This window comes from Loxodonta africana, chromosome 5, assembly GCF_030014295.1.
Source record: "Loxodonta africana isolate mLoxAfr1 chromosome 5, mLoxAfr1.hap2, whole genome shotgun sequence".
Lineage (NCBI taxonomy): Eukaryota > Metazoa > Chordata > Mammalia > Proboscidea > Elephantidae > Loxodonta > Loxodonta africana.
The window spans coordinates 27741914-27769305 of NC_087346.1; the positions used below are offsets into that span (position 1 = coordinate 27741914).

General features: G+C 36.4%; 1 protein-coding gene across 1 annotated transcript in view; it reads right to left on the bottom strand.

Moving 5' to 3' along the window:
* USP53 (ubiquitin specific peptidase 53) overlaps positions 1 to 27392 on the bottom strand; it is a 66720-nt gene that overhangs the window by 31198 nt on the left and 8130 nt on the right. The window contains exons 2-9 of the mRNA XM_010590521.3: positions 23885 to 24568; positions 14867 to 14959; positions 12195 to 12329; positions 9833 to 9946; positions 9675 to 9757; positions 6580 to 6685; positions 5847 to 5993; positions 4755 to 4904 (exon numbers count right to left, since the gene is read on the bottom strand). Coding sequence (XP_010588823.1) covers positions 4755 to 4904; positions 5847 to 5993; positions 6580 to 6685; positions 9675 to 9757; positions 9833 to 9946; positions 12195 to 12329; positions 14867 to 14959; positions 23885 to 24028 — 972 coding nt within the window. The 5' untranslated portion in view covers positions 24029 to 24568. The remainder of the gene's footprint in view (positions 1 to 4754; positions 4905 to 5846; positions 5994 to 6579; positions 6686 to 9674; positions 9758 to 9832; positions 9947 to 12194; positions 12330 to 14866; positions 14960 to 23884; positions 24569 to 27392) is intronic.

Genomic DNA, 27392 nt, shown 5'->3' on the forward strand with positions numbered 1-27392 from the left:
TTCATATTTTTTACTTATGACTTTTTTAAATATTTTACTTTTCTCCTTATTATGTTCATGTTTTCCTCTACATTCTTAAGCATATGGTATATGTGTGTGTATATATGCATATCCATACACACACATATATATACACACACATATATATACACACACACACCAGATAAGGATGTTAAAATTGCTGCATTTATATATAATAGCAATTTTAACATCTTTATCTGATATTTCCATCTCTGTTATTTCTGATTAATAATTAATTAATTAATTATTCTCTTGGTTATGGCTCATATTTTCCTACTTCTTTTCATACTGATTTTTTGTTTAATGCCATTTGGAAATTATGACTTTTATGTTGTTCAGTGTTGAATTCTGTTGCTTTCCTTTAAAAAGTGTTGAATTTTGTTCTGACATGTGGGATCAGTTTGATTCTTCTGAGGCTGGTTTTAAGCTTTGTTATGGCAACCTTTGATCAAGGGATAATTTAGTTGCATTACGAGGGTAAAAAGCATTTCAAGATCTGAAGTACAACACTGTCAGTAATAGGATCATATCTATATACTCGCAAGGAAAACCTGTTAATATGACTATTATTCAAATTTACGCACTAACCACTAATGCCAAAGATGAAGAAATTGAAGAATTTTACCAACTTCTGCACCCTGAAATTGAGCAAACATTCAGTCACATGCACTGATAATTACTGGTAACTGGAACGTGAAAACTGGAAACAGAGAGGATCAGTAGTTGGAAAATATGGCCTTGGTGATAGAAACAACACCAGAGACCACATGATAGAATTTTGCAAGATCAAGTATTTCACTGGAAATATTTTTTTTTAACAACAAAAATGGCGATTATACATGCAGACCTTACCAGGTGGAATACACAGGAGATGATGAAAAAGCTCAATATCATCAGTCAGAACAAGGCCTGGGACTGACTAGAAAAATAAAACAAGTCCACAGAGCCAAAGCAGTGCTTTGAGTATATACCCCACCTGAATTTAGAGACCATCTGAAGAACAGAACACCAATGACCAAAGACCAGACGAGTTGTGGGATGACATCAAACATGAAGAAAACAAAAGGTTATTAAAAGATAGGAAAGAGAAAAGCTCAAAATGGATGTCAGAAGGGACTCTGAAACTTACTCTTGAACGTAGAGTAGCTAAAGTGAATAGAAGAAATGATGAAGTAAAAAAGCTGAACAGAAGGTTTCAAAGGGCAGCTCAAGAAGACAAAGTAAAGTATTATAATGATATGTGCAAAGACCTGGAGTTAGAAAACCAAGAAGGAAGAACATGCTTGGCATTTCTCAAGCTGAAAGAACTGGAGAAAAAAATCAAACCTCGAGTTGCAATATAGAAGGATTTTATGTGCAAAATATTGAATGATGCAGGAAGCATCAAAAGAGGATGGAAGGAATACACAGAATCGCTGTACCAAGAAGAATTGGTTGATGTTAAAACATTTCAGGAGACAGCATATGATGAAGAACTGATGGTACTGAAGGAAGAAGTCTAAGCTGTACTAAAGGCACTGATGAAAAACAAGGTTCCAGAACTTGATGGAATACCAGTTGAGATGTTTCAACAAATGGATGTAATACTAGAAGCGCTCACTCGTCTATGCCAAGAAATTTGGAAGACAGCTACCTGGCTACCAACTGGAAGAGATCTATATTTGTGCCATTCCAAAGAGATGGTGATCTTCCAACAGAATATGGAAATTATCAAACAGTACCATTAATATCACATGCATGTAAAATTTTGCTGAAGATAATTCAAAAATGGTTGCGGCAGCACATGGACAGGAAACTGTCAGAAATTCAGGCTGGATTTAGAAGAGGACGTGGAGTGAGGAATATCATTTGCTGTTGTCAGGTGGATCTCAGCTGAAAGCACAGACTACCAGAAAGATGTTTACCTGTGTTTTATTGGCTATGCAAAGGCATTCAACTGTGTAGATCATAACAAATTATGGATAAAATTGCAAAGAATGGGAATTCCAGAACATTTAATTGTGCTCATGAGGAACCTGTACATAGACCAAGAGGCAGCCATTTGAACAGAATAAGGATATTGCATGGTATTTTCTTCTTAATCTTATTCAATATGTATTCAATCTGTATGCTGAACAAATAATCCAAAAAACTGGACTATATGAAGAAGAATGCAGCATCAGGATTGGAGGAAGACTTATTAACAACCTGCTGTATGCAGATAACATAATCTTGCTTGCTGAAAGGGAAGAGGACTTGAAGCACTTACTGACAAAGATCAAATACTATATATAGCCTTCTGTATGGATTACACCTCAACATAAAACAAAAATCCCCTTTCACCCATAGACAGGCCCATAAAACAATAATATATGTAGTATATACAAGGCTAAAGAGGCACACCAGCCCAGAGGCAAGGACGAGAATGCAGGCGGGGATAGGAAAGCTGGACAAATGGAAATGGGGGACCCATAGTCAAGAAGGAAAGAGTATTGACATGTCTTGGGGTTGGCAACCAATGTCACAAAACAGTATATGTATTGTTTAATGAAAAAAACTAATTTGCTCTGTAAATATTCATCTAAAGCACAATAATAATAAAAAAAACCCTCACAACTGGACCAGTAAGCAACATCATGATTAATGGAGAAAATACTGAAGTTGTCAAGGATTTCATTTTACTTGGATCCACAATCAATGTCCAAGGCAGCAGAAGTCAAGAAATCATATGACATATTGCACTGGGGAAATCTGTTTGCAAAAGACGTCTTTAAAGTGTTAAGAAGCAAAGATGTCACTTTGAGGACTTAGGGGTCCCTGACCCAAGCCATGGTATTTTCGATTGCCTCACGTGAATGTGAAAGCTGGACAATAAATAAGGAAAATGAAAGAATTGATGCCTTTGAATTATGATGTTGGCGAAGAATTTGAATATATCATGGACTGCCAGAAGAACAAACAAATCTTTCTGGAAGATGTACAACCAGAATGCTCCTTAGAGTGAGAATGGCAAGACTTTGTCTTATATACTTTGGAGATGTTATCAGGAGGGACCAATTTCTGGAAGAGAACATCATGCTTGGTGAAGTAGAAGGTCAGCAAAAAAGGGGAAGGCCCTCAACAAGCTGGACTGACACAGTGGCTGCAAAAATGGGCTCAAACATCGCAATGATTGTGAGGATGGCACAGGACTGGGCAGTATTTTGTTCTGTTGTATGGTCGCTATGAGTTGGAAATGGCTCATTGGCACTTAATGACAACAACAATGAAGTTAATACTTTTCTGAGAACTCTACCTTATGCTCTGTGTATCACCAAGTCTCTTCACTCTGGCTGGTGGGAATGCAAACTATTCCTATCTCTGCATGAGCTTTGGGAATTGCTTGAACTTTCATTTTCTAGTGAGTCTTTCCCCTGCTTTATGCACATTTGCTCCACACATGCATAGACTACTATTAAGCCAAATATTCAAGGGGATCTTTCTGCCAATCTCCAGAACTCTCCCTATGTATAGCTACCTTTCTGGTATTCCGTCTCATAAATTTTAGCCATCTTGACTTCCCTAAGCTCCAGTTTCTGACTTCTGAGCTGAGTGAGATAATTGGGCTTTGTTCCTCCTTCCCACGCTGCAACCTGGCAACTAGCTCAAGGCAGTAAGCAGGGTAATCATGAGGCTCATTGCCTGTGTTTTCCTTTGTTCAATAGCCTGTTTTCTAAGGTCTAAAAGAAGTTGTTTCATTTATTTTGCTTGTTTTTCTAGTTTTTAACAGTGGGAGAGCAATTTCCATAGCAGTTAATCCTTCATGGATAGAACTGGAAGTCCACTAAATACCCAGTATTTGAACTATATTGACTCATTAAATAGCAGTGCTAATGAATAACACTTTGTTATATATTAAAATAAAACTCAGTGAAATTCTCCATCATTTGCTCCTAACAATCAAAGAACCTGTATTTTTCAGCCGGCTTCCTACTTAATAATAGGATATAGCCAATAAGCCTGAGAACAGTATAGTCAAGACCAAGTTTTAAATTCTGGTTATATCTGAATGACCTGCAGAACTTTAAAAAAATTCAGATATCCTTGCTTTACACATTCAATCAAGAATTTAGAGCCTTTTTAAAAGTTTCACAGTTTGACAGTGATATACACTCCTTATTATAAATTTATTCACTAGTTTTCTAGTCAATAACATTTGAGTAAACCAATTATCATCAAAAGACGTAACCAAACCCATTGCCATCGAGTTGATTCTGACTCATAGCAACCCAACAGGACAGAGATAGAGCTGCCCCACACAGTTTCCAAGGAGCGACTAGTGGATTCGAACTGCCGACCTTTTGGCTAGCAGCCTGAGGTATGAACCACTAAGCCATGAGGGCCCCAAAGATCTAACAGATATATCTAATTCTATATACCACACACAAAATTTTTAAAAGACTGTCATAAAAAAAAAAAAGCAAGGTTTTAGTTACTAATACAAAGCTACTATGAATACCCCAAAAAGAAATACATTCAGCAACTATTAGATAACTTCCAGGTACATACTTACATACTAACATTTGTTATTCACCATTTTATTATTGTGAAAATGGACTCCTTAAAAATTTGCTTCAAATTAAACCAAATTTCAAGAATAATAAAAGGAAGTTTGAATTTAATGATAAAAAAAAAAAATTTTTTTTTATTATATCATTTATTCCTAAAATGTAAAAATCACAATAACTATTCCAGTTAATAAAACTGTCACTTACCTCTTTCACAGTTGCATCATCAAAAAATACCCATTTGGAACTCTTAGTATGAAAAGCAAAGGCACAATAATGTTGGCTGGTGTAACAGATTATACCAACAAGGTGAAGTTCACTATTTCTGGCATTTTCATCAGTAACCCTATAAAAAAGCTGTTTGAAAAATTTATAGTGTACAGATTATACTGTGTCTTTAAAAAAACGAGGAACAATAAATTCATTAATCAGGTAGGTATCTGACTTATTATGAAAAGATTTCTCACTGCCCTAACCCTAGTATTGAAGACACCACTGACACAGAATCGCTACTTTGAATTAGTTTGTAAGACACAGTAAGTCTAATAAAATGAATTCACCATACAATTTAGTTCAAATGTCCAGGAACAGAGAACTGACTCTTTATATAAACGGAAAATGTAAGATAAATTATAAACTTCTTGAAAATCCTTGACTGAATCACATATCTGAATATAACATTAAACATGTTATCTAACATATAAAATTACTTTAATTTTAACATAATTCAATTCAAAATATATTATTAAGCGTATCAAGAAATCAGTGCCGTAGATAAATCTTCAGTCTAAACCTTTTCTAAATTAATACAATAAAACCTGCGAAAGCCAGAACCTATTTAAGGCAGAAACCTGTCAGAAAAGAAAACTCAAATATTTTCCACTAAAACGAGTGACAGAAAAGTCACAAGACTATACTCTGCTCTGTCAAAGGCAGAAAACTGAGTCCCTGAAAAACAAAGGCGTCCCAGTGAGTTCTGGCTTTCACAGGTTTCACTGTAATATTTGTATTTATGATCATATACACATATAATCATATATATCATCTTTCTAGGGTGAAAGAGGTAAAGGGCGCAAGATAGTCTGTAATTGATATCCATTCCTATTTTATGCAAGAAAGGCATCCTGGTGAGCTTGATTTGATTAAGTTTAGTTTTATCAGAGTTACTTCTGAATATTACTGTTTCCTTCAGAAAGAAAATTTGGTTTTGAAAAGCAAAACTAAGTGCACCATAACATATGAGGATGTTTTAGAGGAATTTAGAAATAAAAAAGAAGGGAATGAAAACAGCTGAGATACCCCAGGAAGATACAGATGTGTTGCTAGATTCCGAACGACATCTTCGGTCAAGTCAGAATGATCAGAATCCCAGACTAAACCAATTGTAACAATCTCTGGGCAATTCATTAAAACACGACGAATTTTTATTTTTTGGCCACAGTTACTCTAAAAAAAAAAAAGGTTAAGTTTTGAATTTATTAAAACAGATACATCACAGAGCCTTATAAAGTTTTCATTACAAAATGACAAATCTTACATGTATCTGAAATTTATCCCTTCAGTATGCTAGAAATGCACCTTTAACAAACTATATTAATTACTGATTAAACAATTGTATTCTAAATCAAAGTACTTTTCTTCAGTACTTATATGTATACATATTAAAACAAGAATTCAACTTTTGAAAAGTAGAAATAAAACCCTTAAAGTCATTAATAGTAGTAGATGAGAAAAGACTGATTTAACTATCACATTTACTTAAAAAAAAAAATTAACTTCCTCTTTTCATCAAATGATAAATTTCAGAACTTAAAAAAACAATCAACATAATGCTACCTCAAAATCCTTCACAAAGATTTAAAAAAAAACATAGTGCTGAAATAAATACATAACATAGTATAAAGACTTCTCAAAAATATTGAAAAAAATTGTATTTTAAAATTAATTCCATTAGCATTTACATGATCATTTCTGAGTGTCTATTTCTTTACTGACAAATGTAGATGCAAAATACTCTTCAACTTATGCTTACAGGACATTTTCTGTAGTCATCAGTGGTATTGGCCGCCTGCAGCAATTCTGCAAACATTTCAGGCTTAAAGCGTTCATGCCTTTCCATCATTTTTTCAACTTCATTGCTAAAAAAGAAAGCAGCAGTCCCAAATCTGATCTAAGAACTTAAGTCAGAACTAATACATTACACATGAAAAATATCAAGTAGTCCATATAGGTTGTATAACTGTCTCTGTCTTAAATCATGATTGTGCCTGAAAAAATTAATTTTTCATAAGGAGAAAAAAATGATAAAAGTTGGCAGATGTAAGCTGAAAAAAAATTTAGGCCAAGAATATAATAATAAATAGCAAGAAAATATACTTTCGTTTGCAACTACAAGTCAAGGGTATGGTGCTCTGTCTGATGGCAGTTTTAAGTCAAATGTTTCGTCTGTGAAACGAAGCATTCGAACCCACCAGTGGCTCCACAGGAGAGAGATGTGGATTATAAGGATTACAGTCTTGGAAACCCTATGGGGCAGGTGTACTCTGTCCTATATGGTTGCTACGAGTCAGGGCTGCCTCAGTGCGGTGGGTTTGTTTTGTTTTGTGCCTTTTGTTCCTATTATGAATACTAACCAGTTCATTAAGGCTTAGGCAGAGCCACAGAACAGCTGTGCCATTTTTTATTCAATTTCCCCTAGGGTCACATTTTTATATATCAAGGTACTAAGTACCTGTAAAAAACTAACCATTTTCAAACAGAAATGTAAGCTGAAACACCTTTACTAGCTTCCACTCTAGATGCTCTGATTCTACTCTAGTAATGTAACTGTCCTACAGCTGGTTATATTTTATAGTTCAACAGTATAAATAATCTACAAGTATTCAATAACAACTGAAAGTACCTACTCTTCTACATCACTTCACAAATACACTGTCGTTAGGTGCCGTTGAGTCAGTTTCGATTCATAGGGACCCATGTATAACAGAATAAAACGCTGCACTGTCCTCCACCATCCTCACAATTGCTGCTAGGTTTGAGTCTGTCATTGCAGACACTGTGTCAATCCATCTCCTTGAGTGTCTTCCTCTTTTTTTGCTGACTCTCTACCAAGCATAATGTACGTCTCCAAGGACTGGTCCTTCCTGATAACACGTCCAAAGTATGTGAGACAAAGTCTCACCATTTGTGCGTCTAATGGGCATTCTGGCTATACTTTTTCTGAGACAGACTTGCTCATTCTTCTGGCAGCCCATGGTATATTCAATATTCTTCACCAACATAATTCAAAAGCATCAATTCTTCCTCAGTCTTCCTTATTCATTGTCCAGCTTTTGCATGCATATGAGGCAACTGAAAATACCATGGCTTGGGTCAGGCACACCTTAGTCCTGAAAGTGACATCTTTGCTTTTTAACACTTTAAAGAGGTCTTTTGCAGCAGATTTGCCCAATGCAATACATCCTTTAATTTCCTGACTGCTGTTTCCACGGGCGTTGATTGTGGATCCAAGTAAAATGAAATCTTTGACAACTTCGCTTGTTAAGGAAAAAAATACTAGAAAGCACTAAATCTGGTAAGTTCATTCAAATTGTGCATAATAGTTTTAAAAAACTGACAGCCATCAGAGTAGTGCTTAAGAAGACAAATTTTGAAGTCAGTCTATTCTTAATTCATCCATTTACCAGATCAGCTTCATTAAATCTACTCCTTCATCAAAAAGTAGTTTTTGTTAGAATTAAAAGGGATAATTTACATAAAGCTGGAACATAGTAAGCATTTAATAATTGGGACTCAACTCTTACTACCAATTAAAAAAAAAAAAAGATTATGATTAGAATTCACATTCTGGGATCCTGCAATCTGATCTTCTGTGTGGGCCAAGAAGAGTTCAATGGGGATCTAATTCTTGTCTAAAACACTGCATCAGGTCACTGCAATTTTATTAAAAAGTTTCAAAGTAGAGTTGAAATTTTACAGTTTTTAATTTGTACCCTATTCCTCTTCAAACACCATCCTACTTTTCACACAAAGAGAAAAAAAATAAGCCTATGAATTGTACACCCAGTTATTACTCAACAATCCTTAAGAATGGTGTACTATACCTAAGAAAGCCACGAAGTTTAAGAATATAATGAGATGAACACAAGATATTCATGCCGTACACTGATAAAAAATATCAGTAGTATTTATCAACTGTTGCACTGATGTATTCTAAATTATTGATCCACGTCATGTGCTTTGTAATAAAATTTCTGCAAACACTTATGATATTATTCAATGTTTATGACTATCAAATATTTACACTCTTTACTCTCTTTTGGTGTTCTGCCAGTGTTCAAACAATCCAGTAGGGTCTAGGGATCAAATGTGAATTCCTAGCTAGCTAATATTTCATGGCCAGGCAAGGAAAGAAAGGAAGAGAGGGAAGGAGAGAGGGAGGGAGGGAGTTAGGAAGAAAGGTGTCAAAAGGAAAGAAGGGAAGGAAGGGAAAAAAGAAAGAAGCAGGTAGGCAGACAGGCATGGCACATTTTTAGTCAAGGTGAATTCTATAAGGTGCAAATGCAATCATCTAAGAGAGGATTATTTTCACTTTTTTTCCTTTTCTGCTTACCCCAGCTTCCATCACTGTGAAGGGACACAGTGAAGCTGCTAGGAAACACAGCCATTACAAAGGAACACCTTAGTAAAAATGAAGAAACCACATACATTTTCATCTACCACTGCATTTGTCATTTTAAGCTCCCCTTCACAGTTCCAAACACTTGTTATAAGTAGATAGTAAGGGCAACATTCTAACTTTTTTGTACATTAAATGGTACATATATTAGGTTAAGGAACCCTGGTGGCACAGTGGTTAAACGTTTGGCTGCCAAAAGGTCAGCAGTTTGAATCCACCAGCCACTCCTTGGAAACCCTACGGGGCAGTTCTACTTCATCCTGCTGGGCTGCTATGAGTCAGAATTGACTTGACAGCAAGGGGTTTATATTAGGCTAAACTAGAGGTATCACAGTTATTTGCCTCAGAGAGTGAAAATTCACGTATATCATGACTTTACAGGATAAGTGCTCATTGTGTTTAAATGTGTTATTAATGGCTTTTGCAAGTACGCTTTAATAGGTTCTTACCATAGGGCTGTTGTAGAAATGTACCGCACAAATTCTGTAAAAGGTAGAGGGTCTGATGACGCTCCACAGCTACGGCACACACACTGTAAGTGAAATCGTATGTTTAATTTACCAATCACAAACCATAAATATCTAATAAAACAGTTAAGCTGTCGCACCTGTTCATACAGAGTCATAGCGAACTTCTGGTGAGTGATACAAGACTTAGAAGTACACATGTCTGCATCTCTGCTTGGCACTATGTGAAAATGAATCCTTTCCAATATATTTTCCTAATCGGGAAAAAAAAAAAAGGCAAATCAGCTGATTTTGCAGGCGACACTTCAAAATAAAGCTCGTTTTAAATGAAAGTTTTCCAGACTGTTACATTTAGGAATACCATAAATATTACCTGAAAAGCTAGATTCCTCTTTAATCTATACTTTAAATTTTCTTTAAATATTCACCTTTTGTAGCATTAGTTTAAAAACACACTTTTAACAAAAAGAGACTAGTATTACAATGTAGCCCATGGTTTTTAACAAAGATTTTAAACATTGTTTTAAAAATCACCCCTTGGTTGCTGACATCCAGAACTTAGTATTAGAAAAGAAAGTTTTCTATTTTCATAGCATTCTGATATTAAGAAAAATTAGATAATTTTTTAAAAAATCCTGCTTGGATCATCTGGACATAATCCATATAACTTAGATAGAAATTTCAGTGATATCTCTACACTAACAACATAAGCAGTGAATCTGCCCTGCAACAAATTTTTTATGAAAGTTCAGATTTATAATACAAATCAATAAGGGGTATTTATTTCTTTAACGAAATAAATCCTTTTTACTAAAGCTTAGCTGAAGAATTTTTTTAAGTAGCTAATTCCTGTCTCCCCCAGGATACTTAAAAACCTTTAATTATTTAAGCCTAGCTTTCTAGACATTTCACTAATTACCATATCATGTATTAATACATTTCATTTAAGTGAGATAAAGTAAAATATAAAGTTCAGTATTATGCAAAATATGTTCACTTTGGATTTTAAGCAAGGAACTAGGTATAAACATAAGAAAAATGAAATGCATATTTCATCATTGTGAGTATACAAGTATGCAAGGTAGTGTGTACTAGTAAAGGAGCTTTCCATCTAAGGAAACAGAAAAGATGCTTATTTTAAAAAGGTTAACTAATAAAACACAAGTACCAAACGATTTCCATATATAACACATTATAAAGAAATTCAGAAAATAAATTGGGGAGATTTCATCATGCATTAGGTTGAGGCTAGACAAAATAAAAGATTGAAAGAAAGTTTTGAGTATTTCGGGACCAAGGGCTGTAAAGCAGTAATATACAAAGACATGCTTGAGGAACGGAGTGGAATCATCTAACTAAGAGGGAAGATGCAGGGAGAAAGTAGAGAAATAAGGTGGGATTTAATCATAAAGAACCTTAACTGTTAGAAGGAAGAGTTTTTATTTGAATCACAGGTGTATTTGAGAAGCAGGCATTAACATAAATAAAATTATATTAATCTGATGGCCATTAAAAAATAGACTATAAAGGGATAGGCTGAAAAGTTCATAGTAAAGAGGCTTAAATAATGCCCAGAGTGAAGATCTGAACTAGGAAGAAGCAGTGGCAAGGAAATAAGGCAGAAAGGAAAACCTTACAAAGGTTTGTGATGGAAGAATCTACAGGACTTCCTGAATAGATACAGGAGCAAGAAAGAAGTGATTACGATTTAAACATGGGTGACATCTACAATACATTATGTAGAAACATTTAATAATCACCATCCATATTCAGTTATATAAGGTATGTTCCTGATCAAAAGAATGCTGTACTTATTATTAGGTGGTAAAACGGAGCCTCAGAACATCAACCTCAGTCTGTGATTCTCAACCTAGACTCAGCTGTGTATCAGAATTGCTGATCCTGATAACTTCTCAGCAAAGCCTCTTCTACACCAATGAGAATCACTGCATGCAATGAGAAATGTAACCGTTGGCAGTTTCTTTGATATGTAGAGAGAACACTGATTTAAATCATATAACATACGTTTAACAAAGCTGTTTGCTCCACTAAATAAATTCTTAAATATTTTAGGAGCTTAACATTTAGTAAACACTGAAGTAGCACAAATAATCAAAACCAAAAGTACTACACAAAACATCACACAAAACCAGTTACCACCGAGTTGACTACAACTCTGGTAACTCCATCTGTTTCAGAGTAAAGCTGTGCTCCATAGGGTTTTCGCTGGCTTATTTTGGGGAAGTAAATTGTCAGGTCTTTCTTTTGAGGCACCTCTGTGTGAACTCAAACCTCCAACCACCCAGAGACTCCACACAAAACACTGATGGACTTAAATGGACCCTTAAAGAACAGACAAGATGTGAATCTACTGACCAATTCTGATACTTTTCCATTGTTATAAATAAAACATTGTTATGTTTTATTTATCTCAAAATTTACATCATTCAAGGAATGCAAATATGTATCCCCACTTTTCTTAAAGATTATCAAAATACTTACAAAGCACTCTGCAGCATCATCCATAAAGCCAAGCTGAAATCGCTGCTCATCTTTGAAGCTTTCCGCAAGAGCATGCCTTATGTTATCTGAGGGAAGTGCTTTTTCTCGGCTGTGTTGAAATTGCGCAAATATGGTCTGCAAATCACCAATTACATCCGTAAGTTTAATGTCAACAGCTTTAAAAACTTCAATAATTTTATTATAACATAGTGAAATGCAAAGCAATGTATGAAGAAACTAATAGAAAAGTCTTTTATTCTAAAATTCCATAAAAAATTGTATTAGTAAAATGTAGAAATTGTTGCAACAGCCTCTAAATTAGTGGAAATCTAACACGAATGTGCATAAAAATTAATATGCACAGCAGGAGATTCTGATTTAGTAAGCCCCCAGCTGATTCCAATGCAGGTAGCTCAAGTAACAGAGTTTTGAGAAAAGCTGCTTTAAATCTAAAAATACAATGGGGATTAAAATTACGTTAACCAAAACACACACACACATATATACACACATACATATAAAATCACACAAAAATTACATGAACTTGCTAATCTTAAAAACAAAAATAAAAGTACCCTAAAGTAGGCCAAATGAATTTTTTACAAGTTTTTGTTTTTTTCTACTTAGGGTCTTAAGTAACCCTCAAAAAATGACGAACTCTGATTTAAAAACAAAAATTAGGCAACATTGATGGAATTGCAAGTTTCCCACTACTATTACACCAAATTTGTTTCAAGGAAATGAAAATGCACATTTTATAAGAGTCATAGAAAAGATAATGACTTTTAATTTTTTAAAAAAGGTATTTTCCAGTTATCAGAAATAACCCTCTAAATGAGAAAAAACATTCCATGTATAACGAGTAACGATGCAAAGTCCTGGGTACGGGAGTCAGGTGAGAAACTGCAAAGAAGCTAGTCTGCCTGAAGTGCCCTGTACGGGAGCGGGTGGGGCAATGATGCAGAGCTAGGAAAGACTTGGGCTAAGACACTGAACTATATTAGCTTCTACAGTTGGTCAAAACATTTCAGAATTTCTGCAGAGTAAATAAAACATTAGTGTAATTTGACCTAAATTAATTCTTAATCTTCTAACAATAACCCAATTTTGCTACATTCTAAAAAAAAAAAGGATAAAAAATTGCCTCCTTTGGTGATTTATTCACACAATCCTTTCAAAAATATCAGGAAGTTAAGGCACGCATATGGCTTTGTTTTTCCTTTTGTGTCTCTGGTGTATGTGTTTAAATTAAGAATATCTAAGAATGTAATATTTATCTCTAAAACACACTGATAAAATATTAAATTCGTAATCTTATGTGATCTTAAAAGTTTAATTTAAACAATTCTTGCCAAAGATTTCAATGACCAAACGAGTTGCTAATATATACTGGACTCCCTGTATCTCCCTTAGTCTTCCATCCATTTATTCTCAACAGAGGAGTCAAAACATAAGAAAGATTTTGTCACTCCTACACTGAAAACAATCTCCTGACTTTCTAAATCACTCAGAAACAGCCAAGGTCTTTGCAATCTACGCCCCATTCCAGTTATTTACTTCAGCTCATCTTTGCTCCATTAGGTATCATTTGAGGCAGTTTGAAGGCTTAGACCTGAAATCTCTGAAGGTCTCTCACTCATGTCAGAGGAAAGCTGATGCTGGCTGTTGATGCTGGAACCTCTGCTGCAGCTGTGACCAGAACGTGTGTACATGCACCCTTTCCAGCCTTTCCGCATGGCTGCTTCGTTTCCCGACAGCATGGGGGCTCACTTCCAAGAGTCAGGTGGAAGCTGTATAATCTTTTCTAAACTATCCCAACCTCAGATGTCTCACAGCATTGTTTCTGTCACATTCTTTTTGTTGGAAGCATGTCATGAAGGCTGGCTCATGCTCAAAAGGAGAGAGCTAGAGTCCTTTTGATATGCAGAGTACAAAGTATTTACAGACATGTTTTAAAGGCACCACAAACTCCCATTACCTCTCTGATCTCATCTCCTACCATTCTCCCCTGTGCCCGCAATGCTTCTGCCACCCAGGATTCCTTTGAGTTCCTTGAAAATGTCATGCACGCTCCCACCCCATGAGCCTTTGTAGCTGCTGTTCCTCTCTCTGCCTCCCCAGAATGCTGCCTTACAGTTCACTGCAACATCTTTTTCAGGTCTTGACTCAAATGTCATTTTCTCAGTGAGGTTTTCCTAGCCACTCAACGCCCTCTGCCTCTTTGATTTATTTTTGCTCCTTAGCACTTAATACCACCTAACATACTACGTACTTTGCTTACTTCTTGTCTTCTCTATAAGAATATAAACTCCATGAGAGCAGAGATTTTTATCAGTTTTGTTCCTCATTACTTACTACAGAGTGCTGTATCCTCAGTGACCACACCAGTGCCCAGAGCGCAGTAGGAGCTCAACAAACAATTATTGAGTGAATAAAACCATTTCAAGTTAATAAAAAAATGTAGTGTTCCAAATAATTTTATTCTATTTAAAATATTAACTGCCCTTATATAAAAATGGAAAACATAACCCTGAGTAAGTCATTTTAAGAATTAATCTTCAAAACTATAAACCACTGAATGATAAACTTTAATTACAAATAAACTTACTAAATATAACAATCAAATTTTTAGAGAAACAGTTGGTAATATTTGTTCAGAACTATTAAGTTACCTTCAACGCACAAAATATGCAGGCATCTCCCTGACAAACATGTCCAGTTAAAATCCGCAAGCTTCGTCGGAATATGTCTAATTGCCACAAAACCTAAGAATCAGTGAGATAGGAAGAAAAAAGAAACACAATAAGATTTTTCTTACTGTGACAGAGGAATTAGATTTAGACATTTTAAAAATCTCAGAAGGTTAGTAACTAACTTCTTTTAATCACTTGTGTATAATCAGACATACACCACCACTAAATATAATAGCAAGGAGTCTGGGTGGTACAAGCTGTTTGCCATCAGCTGCTAACCTTAAGGTTAGCAGTTTGAATCCACCTGGTGGCTCTAAGGAAAAGACCTGGCAAACTGCCTCCTTAAAGGTCACAGCGAAAAAAAGCTCATGGAGCAGTTCCACTCAGTAACACGAGGTCACTGTGAGCCAGCGGCCGACTCAACAGCAGCTAACAACAACAAAAATAATAGCAAGTATAAAACTAAACTGCTATATATATGTGTGTATACACATATATGTATACATACATACACACAAATATGTATATATATGTTTATGTACATACGATGATTTAAGAAATAGAATCAGAAGATATTCTCATTGATTCATATATAAAAGCCATGATAGACACAAAAAAACATAAAGTAGGAAAAAGTTAACTACTCAGGTAATGATTTGATATGAATAGGAAACAAAGAATACTAAATAAAGGACTTGGCAGAGAAGTGAAAGAGGAAGTGATTATAGATACTTGGACAAACTGAAATTTAGGAAGGAAATAGAACTGGAGTTTACAACCAGTGTGTACTAAATAGGGGTCAATGTGTTGTGGTAAGAATAAAGGGTGAGCAGAGGCCTGTGTGGTCACTGAATACTAAATGAGAAAGGGGGCACATCACCTCATGTGGTAATGGGGATAAAGCAAGGTAAGAAGCAGTAATTAAGATATACCCAGAATACATTTGCTCAAATTATCATCTCCTACTAATAAAACAAAACAGATTGCTTTTGTTGAGATACATCACTACTGTACTAAAAATCATTCTGAAACACCTGACAATACGATGGAAATAATAATAGTGCCTGCCTTATACAAAACCAGTTGCTATCAAGTTGATTCTGACTTAGGGCGACTCATGTGTGTCAGAACAGAACTATGCTTCACAGTATTTGCAATGGCTAACTTTTCAGTAGACTGCCGGGCCTTTCTTTCAAGGTGCCTCTGGGTAGAACTCAAACCTTCAACCTTTTGTTGTTATTATTATATTAGAACAAACAGAGAGGTGCAGCCAACATGGTGCTATAGACAAAAGCACCACACTGTCCCACCACAGCAAAGACCAAAAAAACAAAGTAAAACAGAGACAAATGTCAATCCTGGAAACTTAAGCATCACATGAAGAGATAACTCAACCAATGGAATAAGAAACTGACAGAGAACAGAGAGCAAGGAGAGATAGGGCCTGGAGGTCCCCTATTAGCTAACGCAGCAGGGATTCGCCATCTTGGACTCCGGTCGGAGCTCGGCAGACAGGGAGTTAGGGAAAGCAACTTCACGGAGCTCCCAGCAGGAGACAGAGCACCCAATAACCAGTGATACACATTCTCCCACCCCCCACCTTTTTTCCCTCTGCTTGGCCTCTGTTGCTTTCCAGCAGGCTGCAGTTGCTTGGTGGAGGAGTCACCAACTTTATGTCACCTAGATTCACCCGCCCACACCGGCCAGCTCCCTCGGTACCATTTTCTGTGTTGCTGTTGCTTCATTTGGCTTCTTCCCTCTCACCTCTGCCCCTTCCTTTCTCTCGAACACCTGGCTCTGTGTACCATCTCCGCTTCTTGATAGGCTGTGAAGTGCCTCTCGACTGGGAAACCACTTCCCTGGTCCACGTCGTCATGCCAGTGGGATTCCTGGGGCCATTTTACTATTTTTTTTTCTTTTTGTTTTTCTGCGTTTCTGGTCTCCCTCCACTTACCTTCTTTTCCTGTCTCCTTAATACCTAGTGCTGTGTGCCATCTCCACCCCTTCTAGACAGGCTGTACCACATGGCTTGGGAGCCACTTCCTCGGTCTGCACCACCATGCTGGTGGGATCCCTAGGGGCATTCCTTTTTTTCTTTTTCCCTTTCTGTTTTTCACTTCTCAGTTTCTCATCTTTTTCTTTTACTGTCTCCTGAATACCTGGCGCTGTGTGCCATCTCTGCAACTTCTAGATGAGCTGTGCCCTGAGGCCTGGAAGCCACTTCTCTGGTCGATGGTGGGATCCCTGAGGGCATTTCTTTTTTCCTTTTTGTTTTTCTTCATTTCTCAGTTTCTCATCTCTATCTACTTTCTTTCTTTTCCTGTCTCCTGAATACCTTGCACTGTATGCCAGCCCACCCCTCCTAGACAGGCTGTGCAGTGCCATGCAGCTTGGAAGCCACTTCCCCAGTCCACACAGCCAAGCCAGTGGGCTCCATTGGGGATTCTTTCCTTTTCTAGATTTCCAGTCTCTCTTTACCATCCTTCCCTTCTTTTCTCCTGAACACCTGGTGACGTGTGCCATCTCTGCTGCTTCTAGACAGGCTATGCAGTGCCACACGGTTGGGGACCCACTTTCCCAGTCCATGCCACCACACCAGTGGGCACCCTCTGGGTATCTTTTTTCTCTCTCTTCTTTTTTCAATTTCTTGTCTCTCTCAACCTTCCTTCCTTACTCTTTTCCTGAACACCTGGTGCTATGTGCCATCTCCACTCCTTCTTGATGGGCTGTACAGTGCCGCTAGGCTGGGGACCCACTTTCAGTGAACTCCCTTGGGGCATTTTTTTTTCTTCTTTTTTCCTCAGTTTCTTGTCTCTAACTTCCTTCTGTGCCCCACTCCTGAACACCTGACACTGTGCGCCACGCTTGATCCTTCTTGACAGGCTGTGCAGTACCACTCAGCTGAGGACCAGTGGCCAACCTTGGGGCGTTTTTCTTTTCTTTCTTCTTTTTTTTTCTTAGTTTCTTGTCTCTCTATACCTTCCTTTCTTACCTTTGTAAACACCTGGAGCTGTGTGCCATCTCCGCTCCTTTGGGAGGGACTGTGCAGAGCCGCTCGACTAGGGACCAGCTTCTAGTGGGCTCCCTTGAGGAATTTTTTTTTTTCCTCTCGGTTTCTTTTCTCACTCTACATTCCTTCCATCCCTTTCTCCTGACCACCCAGCCACATGTACCTTCTCTCTCTCTTTTTTAGTCTAGTTTCCTATCTCTTCCTTCCATTCTGTTCTCCCACCCATCTACCTGCATGTGCCATATCTGTCCATTCTTGACAGGCTGTGTCTCACTACCTGGCTAGAAAGCCACCAGCACACGGCTCCCCCAGGTCTGCACCACTCCAACGGCAGGCTCCCTCAGCACTTTTTTTTTTTGCTCCTGTTTATCTCTCCTCTTTCTCTTCTTTCCCATAATCACTTACATCCATACATCACAACCTCTCCCCTCCCTCCTGCCTATCTGCACCATGCGCTGAACACTGCACCCCCGAGCAGCACCAGCATGGTCTACTGGAACCTGTCCTGTACTGATCCCAAGCCCCACCCTGTCAGCCGCAGTACGTGCCATGAACAACTCATTCCATCTCCTCCCCTTCAGCTGGACCTGCCCTGCTGCACCATAGCTGAATGACTGGGCCTGCTCATTGGACAATGTGGTGAGAAGTATCATGCCCCCAGACAAGCAAACAACAAAGAACGCACAACCCACCTACTCAGACATAGCCACATAAAACAAACAAAAAAAGCAAATCTACAATCAATAAATGAAGAAAATTACTACTGAATGTCCCAAAGATAGCAAACAATATCGAAACATTAAACACAGGTCAGGATGGTTCCAGTATGTGTTCAAAATAAAACACCAGATGGTTTTTCAGTAGAAGAAAAGGCATTGGAAATACATGACAGGGAATTCAAATCTCTAATATTCAGAGCTATCCAAGGGTTGAAGGACAAAGCAGACAAAAAAGAGGAAAAAATAGACAAAATCATAGAAAAGGCAGACAGAATCACAGAACACACAAAACAATGGAAGAATTCAGGAAAATAATACACGAACAAAAAATTTAAATAAATTCACAACTAGAAATCATACAGAAAGGAATTAGAAATCCAAAAAATAAACAACAAGATTTCAGAAATGGACAGTATTATAGAAGGTCTGAGAAGCAGGTTTCAAACAATGGAACATAGGTTTAACAAAATTGAGGACAAATACCTGGATACCACTTTGAGGAAAAATCAGAAAAAAGAACAAAGAAAAATGAAGAAACCCTGAGAATTATGTGGGATTCAATCAAAAGCAAAAGTTTCGAGTGATCAGAGTTCCAGAACAAGAGGAGAAAACAAAAACATAGAGAGTATCACTGAAGAATTGCTGACAGAAAACTTCCCTAATATCATGAAAGATGAAAACCTAACCATCTAAAGAAGCTCAAATGAACCCCATATAGGATAGACCCCCAAAAGAAAATCACCACGCCATATCATAATGACACGTGCTAAAACTAAAGACAAAGAAAGAATCCTGACAGCAACTTAAAAAAAAAAAAGTCACATACAGAGGGGAAACAATAAGACTAAGCTCTGATTACTCAGTAGAAACCATGCAGGCAAGAAGGCAATGGGATGACAGATATAAAACCTTTAAAGACAAAATTTGCCAACCAAGGATAATATATCCTGCAAAAATCTCATTCAAACATGATGATGAAATTAGATCATTTCCAGATAAACAGAAATTAAGGAAATATGTAAAAACCAAACCAAACTTAGAACAATTACTAAAGAGAGTCCTTCAGTCTGAGAACAAACAACATCAGACGACAGCCTGAATCTAGGACACAGGACTGCACCACCCAGATACCAGATACCTAGGAAATGAACTTTCAAGGATTAAGCAAAACTAAAAGATTTACAACAGGGAACCAGAGAGGTTAATCTGTAGATGACAACAATGTCAGAACAAAAAAAGGGGGGAATAAATGGTGTAGATATAGAACTTTCTAATGGAGAGGAAGACCAGGAAATACCAAGTAATAAAAGACTAGTTCAAACTTAGGAAGATAAGGGTAACCTGCAAGGTAACCACAAAGATAGTTAACAAACCTACTCATCAAAATAAAGAAGAAAAACAAAGTCTCAGTAAAAACAAAAAGAAAAGAAAATGAAAAAAAAAAAATCTACAAACACTTTGAATTCAGCATGGGTAAGAGGAACAAAGAAAACATCAGCACCACAAAAAAAGCCCTACAAAATGAGAGCAATAAACTCACACCTATCAATAATTATAAAAAAAAAAAAAAAAAAAAAAAATTATACTGAATGTAAATGGCCTAAATGCACCCATAAAGAGGCAATGCCAGAATGGATTAAAAAACAGTATCTATCAGTATGCTGTGTACAAGAGACATACCTTAGAAACAAAGACGTAAACTTATTAAAAATCAAAAGATGGAAAAAATGTACCAAGCAAACAGCTAACAAAAAAAGAGCAGGAGAAAAAAATTTTTAAAAGACACAAATCAGACTTCTAAAGGTGAAAACTACAATGTTTGAGATGATAACTACACTGAACGGTATTAGCAGCAGACAAAACACTGCAGAAGATTAGTGAACTTGAAGATATAGCCATGGAAACTATAAAATGAAACACCAAGAGAAAAAAAGAATGAAAAAGAAAATGAACAGACAATCAATGAGCTGTGAAACAACTTTAGGCAACTAAATATATGTGTAACTGGAGTTCCCAAAGGAGGGGAGAGGCAGAAAAAATACTTGAGGAAATACTGTTAAAAATTTTCCAAATTTGATTTATACTAACTAGAAGCCCACAGCTACAAGAAGTTCAACAAACCTGAAGCATAAGAGACATGGAGAAAACTATGTCAAGGTACATCATAACCAAATTGCTTTAAACCAGTGATAAAGAGAAAAATTCTAAAAGCAGGTAGAGGGGAAAACACACACACAAATTACAAACAGAGGAACAAGGATAAGAATGACAGTAGATTTCTCATCAGAAATAATGCAAGATAGTAGAGTAAAATCTTCGAAGTACTGAAAAAGACAAACTGTCAACCCAGAATTATTTGTGAAAATATCTTCCAAAAACAAAAATGAAATAGATTTTTTTTTCAGACAAGCAAAAACTGGAAGAATTTATCCAGTGCCGATAGACCTGTACTATAAGCAATGTTAAAAGAAATCCTTCAAGCAGAAGGAAAATGATGGAAACCTAGAATAAAGGAATAAAGAGCACCAGAAATTGTAACTATGTAGCTAAATACAAATAATCTTAGTAAAGGTCAGTGGAATATTCATTTTTAAAGAAATTATCATAGGGACACTTCATTTTCTTTACCATATAGGTTTCCTTTCTCAAAATTTCCTGTTATAACATGCTTTTCATTTCCCCCAACTACATATAGTATTTTGGATACTGGTGAACTATACTTTTACAAAAGTGAAGACTACATAAGATTGAGGAAAGTAAAAAGGGAGATACAGAAAAGGACAGAAAGAGAGAAAAATATAAAAGTAAAAAAAAAGCTGGTACCACATGGAAGCATCTGAAATGATGGAAGCCCTTTTTCTCATAGCCTTATGAAGTGTTTAATTTTAGGACTTTTGATGCACAACATTTCCCCATATTCAGTGCCATCCAGGAAATTACTTTCCTGCATTTCACACAGCAATGAATGCCAGTGGGATTTTTGAGCCAGGACAGAACAGTGACTGTTATCAATGGTCAAGGTGAGTTAGAATCAATATTATTCTACTATCGATTGCTTCTCTTTCCCTGAGTGGGTTAAAGAACTTCCAAGTCTGACATCTGTCCAAGGTAGAGGGCAACTGAGAACATAGGTCTCAGTCAGATGTCTGAACCCCTGACACATTCCAGATGTGTATTTTTATCAAGCAAACTAACTTGGAAAAGTCACAAGCTCAACTTCTATTAACCAGTATTTTTCGCTCAATTGTTTTTAGGGAAGAAAAAGAACAATAGTTAGAAAATATGCAAAAAGTGATTTACTTTAAATACATTATTTTTAGATATATTCTAGGGTCAACAGAAAAGATTCTAATATTTTAGATCTTCCTCATCTCTGTACAGTCAACGGTCTGAACGAAATGAGATCCTACAAAATCTGGAACTGCTATACATATTGTACATATGAAATTGCTAACTATACTGTACATATGACAGGCTATTTATCTAAGGTAGAAGAGTTGATTAGTACACAATCGTTAAAAGAATTTCAAAAAGGATTGAAACAAAATAGATTAAACTTCAAGGTGTCCAAATTATGATTCCACAGAAGTAACTTAAGACCCACAATGGGGAGTGGGGGTGAGTTTGAGAACTGAGAAGGTTAAAAAACTCCATATTTTCATTTCAACCCAAGCAGCTTGTTTTTTGTTTTGTTTTGCTTTTTTTTTTTACTTTATCTGTTGGGGTTCTATTCTACACTGGTTCTCTTTTGGAAAAAAAAAGGGGGGAGGGGGAGTAGGTTAGCTGAGAAGTCCCTGAGTGATGCAAAATGCTAATAAACTTGGCTGCTAACCAAAAGGTTGGAAGTTTAAGTCTACACAAACACCTCAGAAGAAAGGCATCATGATAGATTTACTTCTGAAAAACCGGCCACTGAAAATCTTATGGAGTGTAGTTCCAAACTGACACACATGGGGTTGACGTGAGTAGGAACTGACTCAATGGCAACATTTTTTTTCAGATTTAAAAAAAAAACTACATATATACATAGAAGCCAATGCACACTAGTTCATCTCAATCCTCCACCATTCATATAATTCAATATTGTAGTCTAATTACAAAATCTAATATATTATGATAAAGACAAAATTAAATCAACCTAGTAAAAAAAATTAATTTATGAAAACTTAGTACACTTAAATTTTGGGCATGTCTGTGGTAATGGGGTGATCATGATTCTTCTGTGAAATTTGAAAAAAAGCCTTGAAATTGCTTTTTTATTATAAACTTCAAAATAATACATAATGTATATTAATGAACCAAAACCAAAAAAAAGAAAGTTGCTGTCAAGTTGATTCTGACTTATAGCCACCCTACAGGACAGAGGAGAACAGCCCCACAGGGTTTCCAAGAAGCAGCTGGTGCATTCGAACTGTGAATTCTGGTTAGCAGCTGAGCTGTTAACCACTGTTTCACCAGGGCACCAGGGACCTAGCAAATCAAATTATGAAAAGTTAGGAAAAACTTTTTTCAATACATACTCCGCTATTGTTGCTATTCTAAACTTTTGACCTAAAATTGCTTCATAATTAAATGAAAATTATATGTTTGAGCTGAGCATGATTCAGTTATCTTTCTTATGTTTTCACAGGCTTTTTGCCTAGCTCTGGCCACCCATCTGGCAAATGCACATAGGTATTCTCTAGAAAGCCAAGAATGGGTACAATTCACACAAATACTACATAGAAAACCAATTCCAACTGCATGTTTTAAAGTTATCCAGTTACTGGGACAAATATTTTTCTTTATATATAATAGCATAAAACCCAATCACAAACCAATGTAAAAGATAAACAAGAAATTAATAGCTACTGATAAAAAAAAAAAGGGGGTGCTAAAAGAGTGAAGAATATAAAACACCTCAAGTATTCTATAACACACGGACACATTTTAACATTACTGATTACATTTTCTGGATTGTAGCTTTCCTCACTATTCACAAGCCTTCAAAATTAAATAAAAATTCCTACAAATCGAGTGATAACTGCATTGGCACAAATACTCTTAGTACTTCTTAGAATTTCGGTGCTTTAAATAAGTATTCTTAATTTACTAAGCAAACATCTTAAAATAAAACTATTTTTTTATATCAGAAATATACCTTTCTGTTGAAAAGACCATTTCCATTTCTTACAAAAAGCAAAATACCCAGTCAAAATATTTTTGTTACCATTAAAAGTGATATTTAAAAAAAGTTTTAAAAATTTAACAAGTCATTAATGGTCTCACCTGTACAGCACTATTAAGAAAGCAGCTGTTTTGTCCTGGTTCATTTAATAAGCCTTTGGTAGGGGCTAGAGATAGCATGCTCCCAGGTTGATAAACTTTTCCGAGATTGCCACCAGGTTTCCGTAAGAATTTCACCCACGCCATTTTCACGCAAATTTGTTGGCATTAAAGCTTTGACTTGTATACTTATGTGATATTTCTGATGAAAAAATGGGTATCTTGAATTGTCCACTTAAATTCAGCACAGTCTATTATAATAACACCAGTTTCCAAGTCCATATCTTTCCTGATACTACAAATTTTTATGAGGATTTTTTAAAGTAAAAATAGAGTATATAAATGTTAAAAGTCTGACAGCTTAAAAAAAAAAAAGCTAACTTAAACAAGGCCTTAAAGATTTTTATATGCGTTAAATTTTACGAGAGCTGTACAGTTTAAGATGGATGATTTTTAAAATGTTGTTAAGAGTAGTGTTGATGGACAAATCATCTTCTTTAAAGGCATTTGTATTGATGGGTTAAAAAATAGATGATACCAAAAATGTAGAGTTGGCAGTTAGCATGATTCCTCTGCTTATTTACTTTTCTTGTTGTTGTTTTTTTAGTAAGAAAAAAGACTTTCTTTCCCAGGCGAAGTTATCAAAGATGACTCCACATTTCATAACAATGTGAGCTCAAAGCAACTCTACAAGAGAAAAAAAGAAATGTTTAAAAAAAGACTAATCATGAAAATTCCTACTTTACTATTTGAACACACATATTGAATAAAGAATTGTAGCTAATAAATAAAAAGGATTATTACTAATAAAGTTTTCAAATATGAAAATTAAAACAAATTTCATCATCGAAAAATTTTCAAAAATTTCAATATAACATCAATCACTACCTATCTCAAACTTGCAATGTTCAAATGATGTTTCATAGGAAAAGCATTTTACAAAAAACTAAAATTAATTATACCTTAGGAATCAACACGTAAATTGCTGTTTATTAAAACAAACACATATACATGAACTCTATATTATTATCTATCTTACATACAGAATCATAACATTTTCCTAGGAAAGTCAGTTGATTTTATGTAAACTGATACGCATAACAACTCTGAAGAAAACTTTGATAAATTCTAGTGAATTAAAGTAAATTTCCATTTTATTCACGAATGCATGCTCCTGGTTAAAAGGTCTTTAAAAATGTTGAACTTCTTAATTAAAAATAATCAAGTATTACAAAGTTTTTTTTAAATCAACTGAATTTTCCTCCTTCCTTCACTCATTCAACAAACATTTTATTGACACTTATACAGTGCCAGGCACTGGAACTAGCATTATTGTGAGGAAAGGCCAATACTAACACAATGAATACTAAATTGTATAGTGTACTAGAAGGGTTGTGTGTTAAGTGCTAGGAGAAAACCAATTGAAGAAGGGGGATTAAAGTGTGTATAATGCGGGATGGTTTGCAAGTTTAAATAGGATAGTCAAGAAAGGTTACCTTTGCACAAAGACTTGAAGGAGATGGAGAAGCCATCTGGAAAAAGGCATTCCAAGCATTGTGAACGGCAACTTCAAAGATTCGGAGGTTGGAGCGTGCCTGGTATGCTGGCGGAATAGCAAGAAGCCTAGTGTGGTACAAGAAATGTGAGCAAAGCTGGGAACAAGGGGCAGGGATGAAGAGAAAAGATGGAAAAGGGACAAGATCATGTAGGGATTAGCAAGCCCTGGATAAAATGGTAAGTCACTGGAGTTTCATTTTCACAGCACAGAAAGATGAGGGGCAGAATGGCATACATAGGTCAGTTGAATGTCACTGATCAAATACTCAAGATGGGGAGGTACTAAGGAGCAAAGAATAAGCCTCAGTCCCTAAAGAACTGAACTCAGGAGGCCATTTCCAGGTCCAGCCTTATCACGTATTAGTTGCTTGGTCTTAAATAAACTCTTGTCATCTTTGATTCATAGCTTCTTCCCTTACAAAATAGGGATATAACTGTAACAGCTCTGCTTATCTTACACAGGCTAAGTGTGTTGAGAATTATAAAACATTTACTATGGCTGCCAGTTGGTTGTACTGTGGTGGCCTGCCTGTTGCTGGATGCTGGGAGCTATGCCACCAGTATTTCCAATACCAGCAGGGTCACCCATGGTAGACAGGTTTCAGCAGAGCTTCCAGAATAAAACAGACTAGGAAGAAGGACTTGGCAATCTATTTCCGAAAAAATTGCCCAGTGAAAACCTTATAAATAGCAGTGGAACACTGTCTGATATAGTGCGGAAGATGAGCCCCAGGTTGGAAGGCATTTAAAAGTGGCTGAAACGATGGGCTCAAGCATAGCAACAATTGTGAGGATGGTGCAGGACCGGGTAGTGTTTCGTTCTGTTGTACATACATCACTATGAGTCAGAACTGATTCAACAGCACCCAAGAACAACAACATACGTTAGTTGTTTTCTTCTTTTAACACCTCCTCTAAACTAGACCCCTGGTGGCGCAGTGCTTAAGAGATTAGCTAGCTAACCAAAAAGTCGGAGGTCCGAATCCACCAGCCGCTCATTAAAAACTCTCTGGGGCACTTCTACTCTGTCCTATAGGGTCACTATAAGAATTCACTCAACAGCAATGGGTTTTTGTTTTAAAGTGATCTAAATGGTCCTGAAATCTTTTATTAAAAAAAAATTTTTTTAAATAAATTTAGTAATATTTTTCATCATTAAGAGAGCTCTGAATTGGTAGTAAATTCTTTTTTCTTTTTTTTCTTAAATGGAAGAATCCTTTTATGAGGCACAAAGTCTGTATGATGAACTGTGTGAAGGTATATGAAACAATCCCTGCCCCTGAGGAGCTCAGTTTGATGAGGGATACAGACACAACTAGAGTCCCCAGGTGGTACAAACGGTTAAGTGCTCAATGACTAGCTGAAAGGTTGGTGGTTTAAACCCACCCAGAGGTACCTCAGAAGATGGGCCTGGCGATCTGTGTCCAAAAGGTCACAGCCTTGAAAACTGTATGGAGCAGTTCTACTCTGTACACATGGGGTCACCATGAGTTGGAATCAACTCACTAGCAACTAACAACAGACACAAATAGATAATTATAAAATATTGCAGTTTCTATTCCTGCACAAGATATCAAACTAGTATGTGCTCCTGGCTCCCTCCTTCTAACCCAACCCTGGAGATTACACAGAAGCAAAAGGGAGACACAGGGAGAAAATGTGGGGACACCAAAAGTGACTGGCTTCTAAGAGCAGGAGTGAAATGACAGCCAAGAGATGGAAGGTTCCAAGTGTTACATCCTGGGAAGGATCTTTCTAGTTGTGTCCCTTTCCCTTCCTCACACTGCCCTGGCCCAAACAATGCAATGAGACAGGAAAGCTCTGGTACCAACCAAGCACCATGTGGAGGTTGAGGGAGAGTATAACATCAGGAAAGCACTGGAGCTCTGATGGTCTGGGAAGTGGTAACAAGTACAGGTGACCAGGAAGGCTCCTATGTGTTCTGTACTCACCC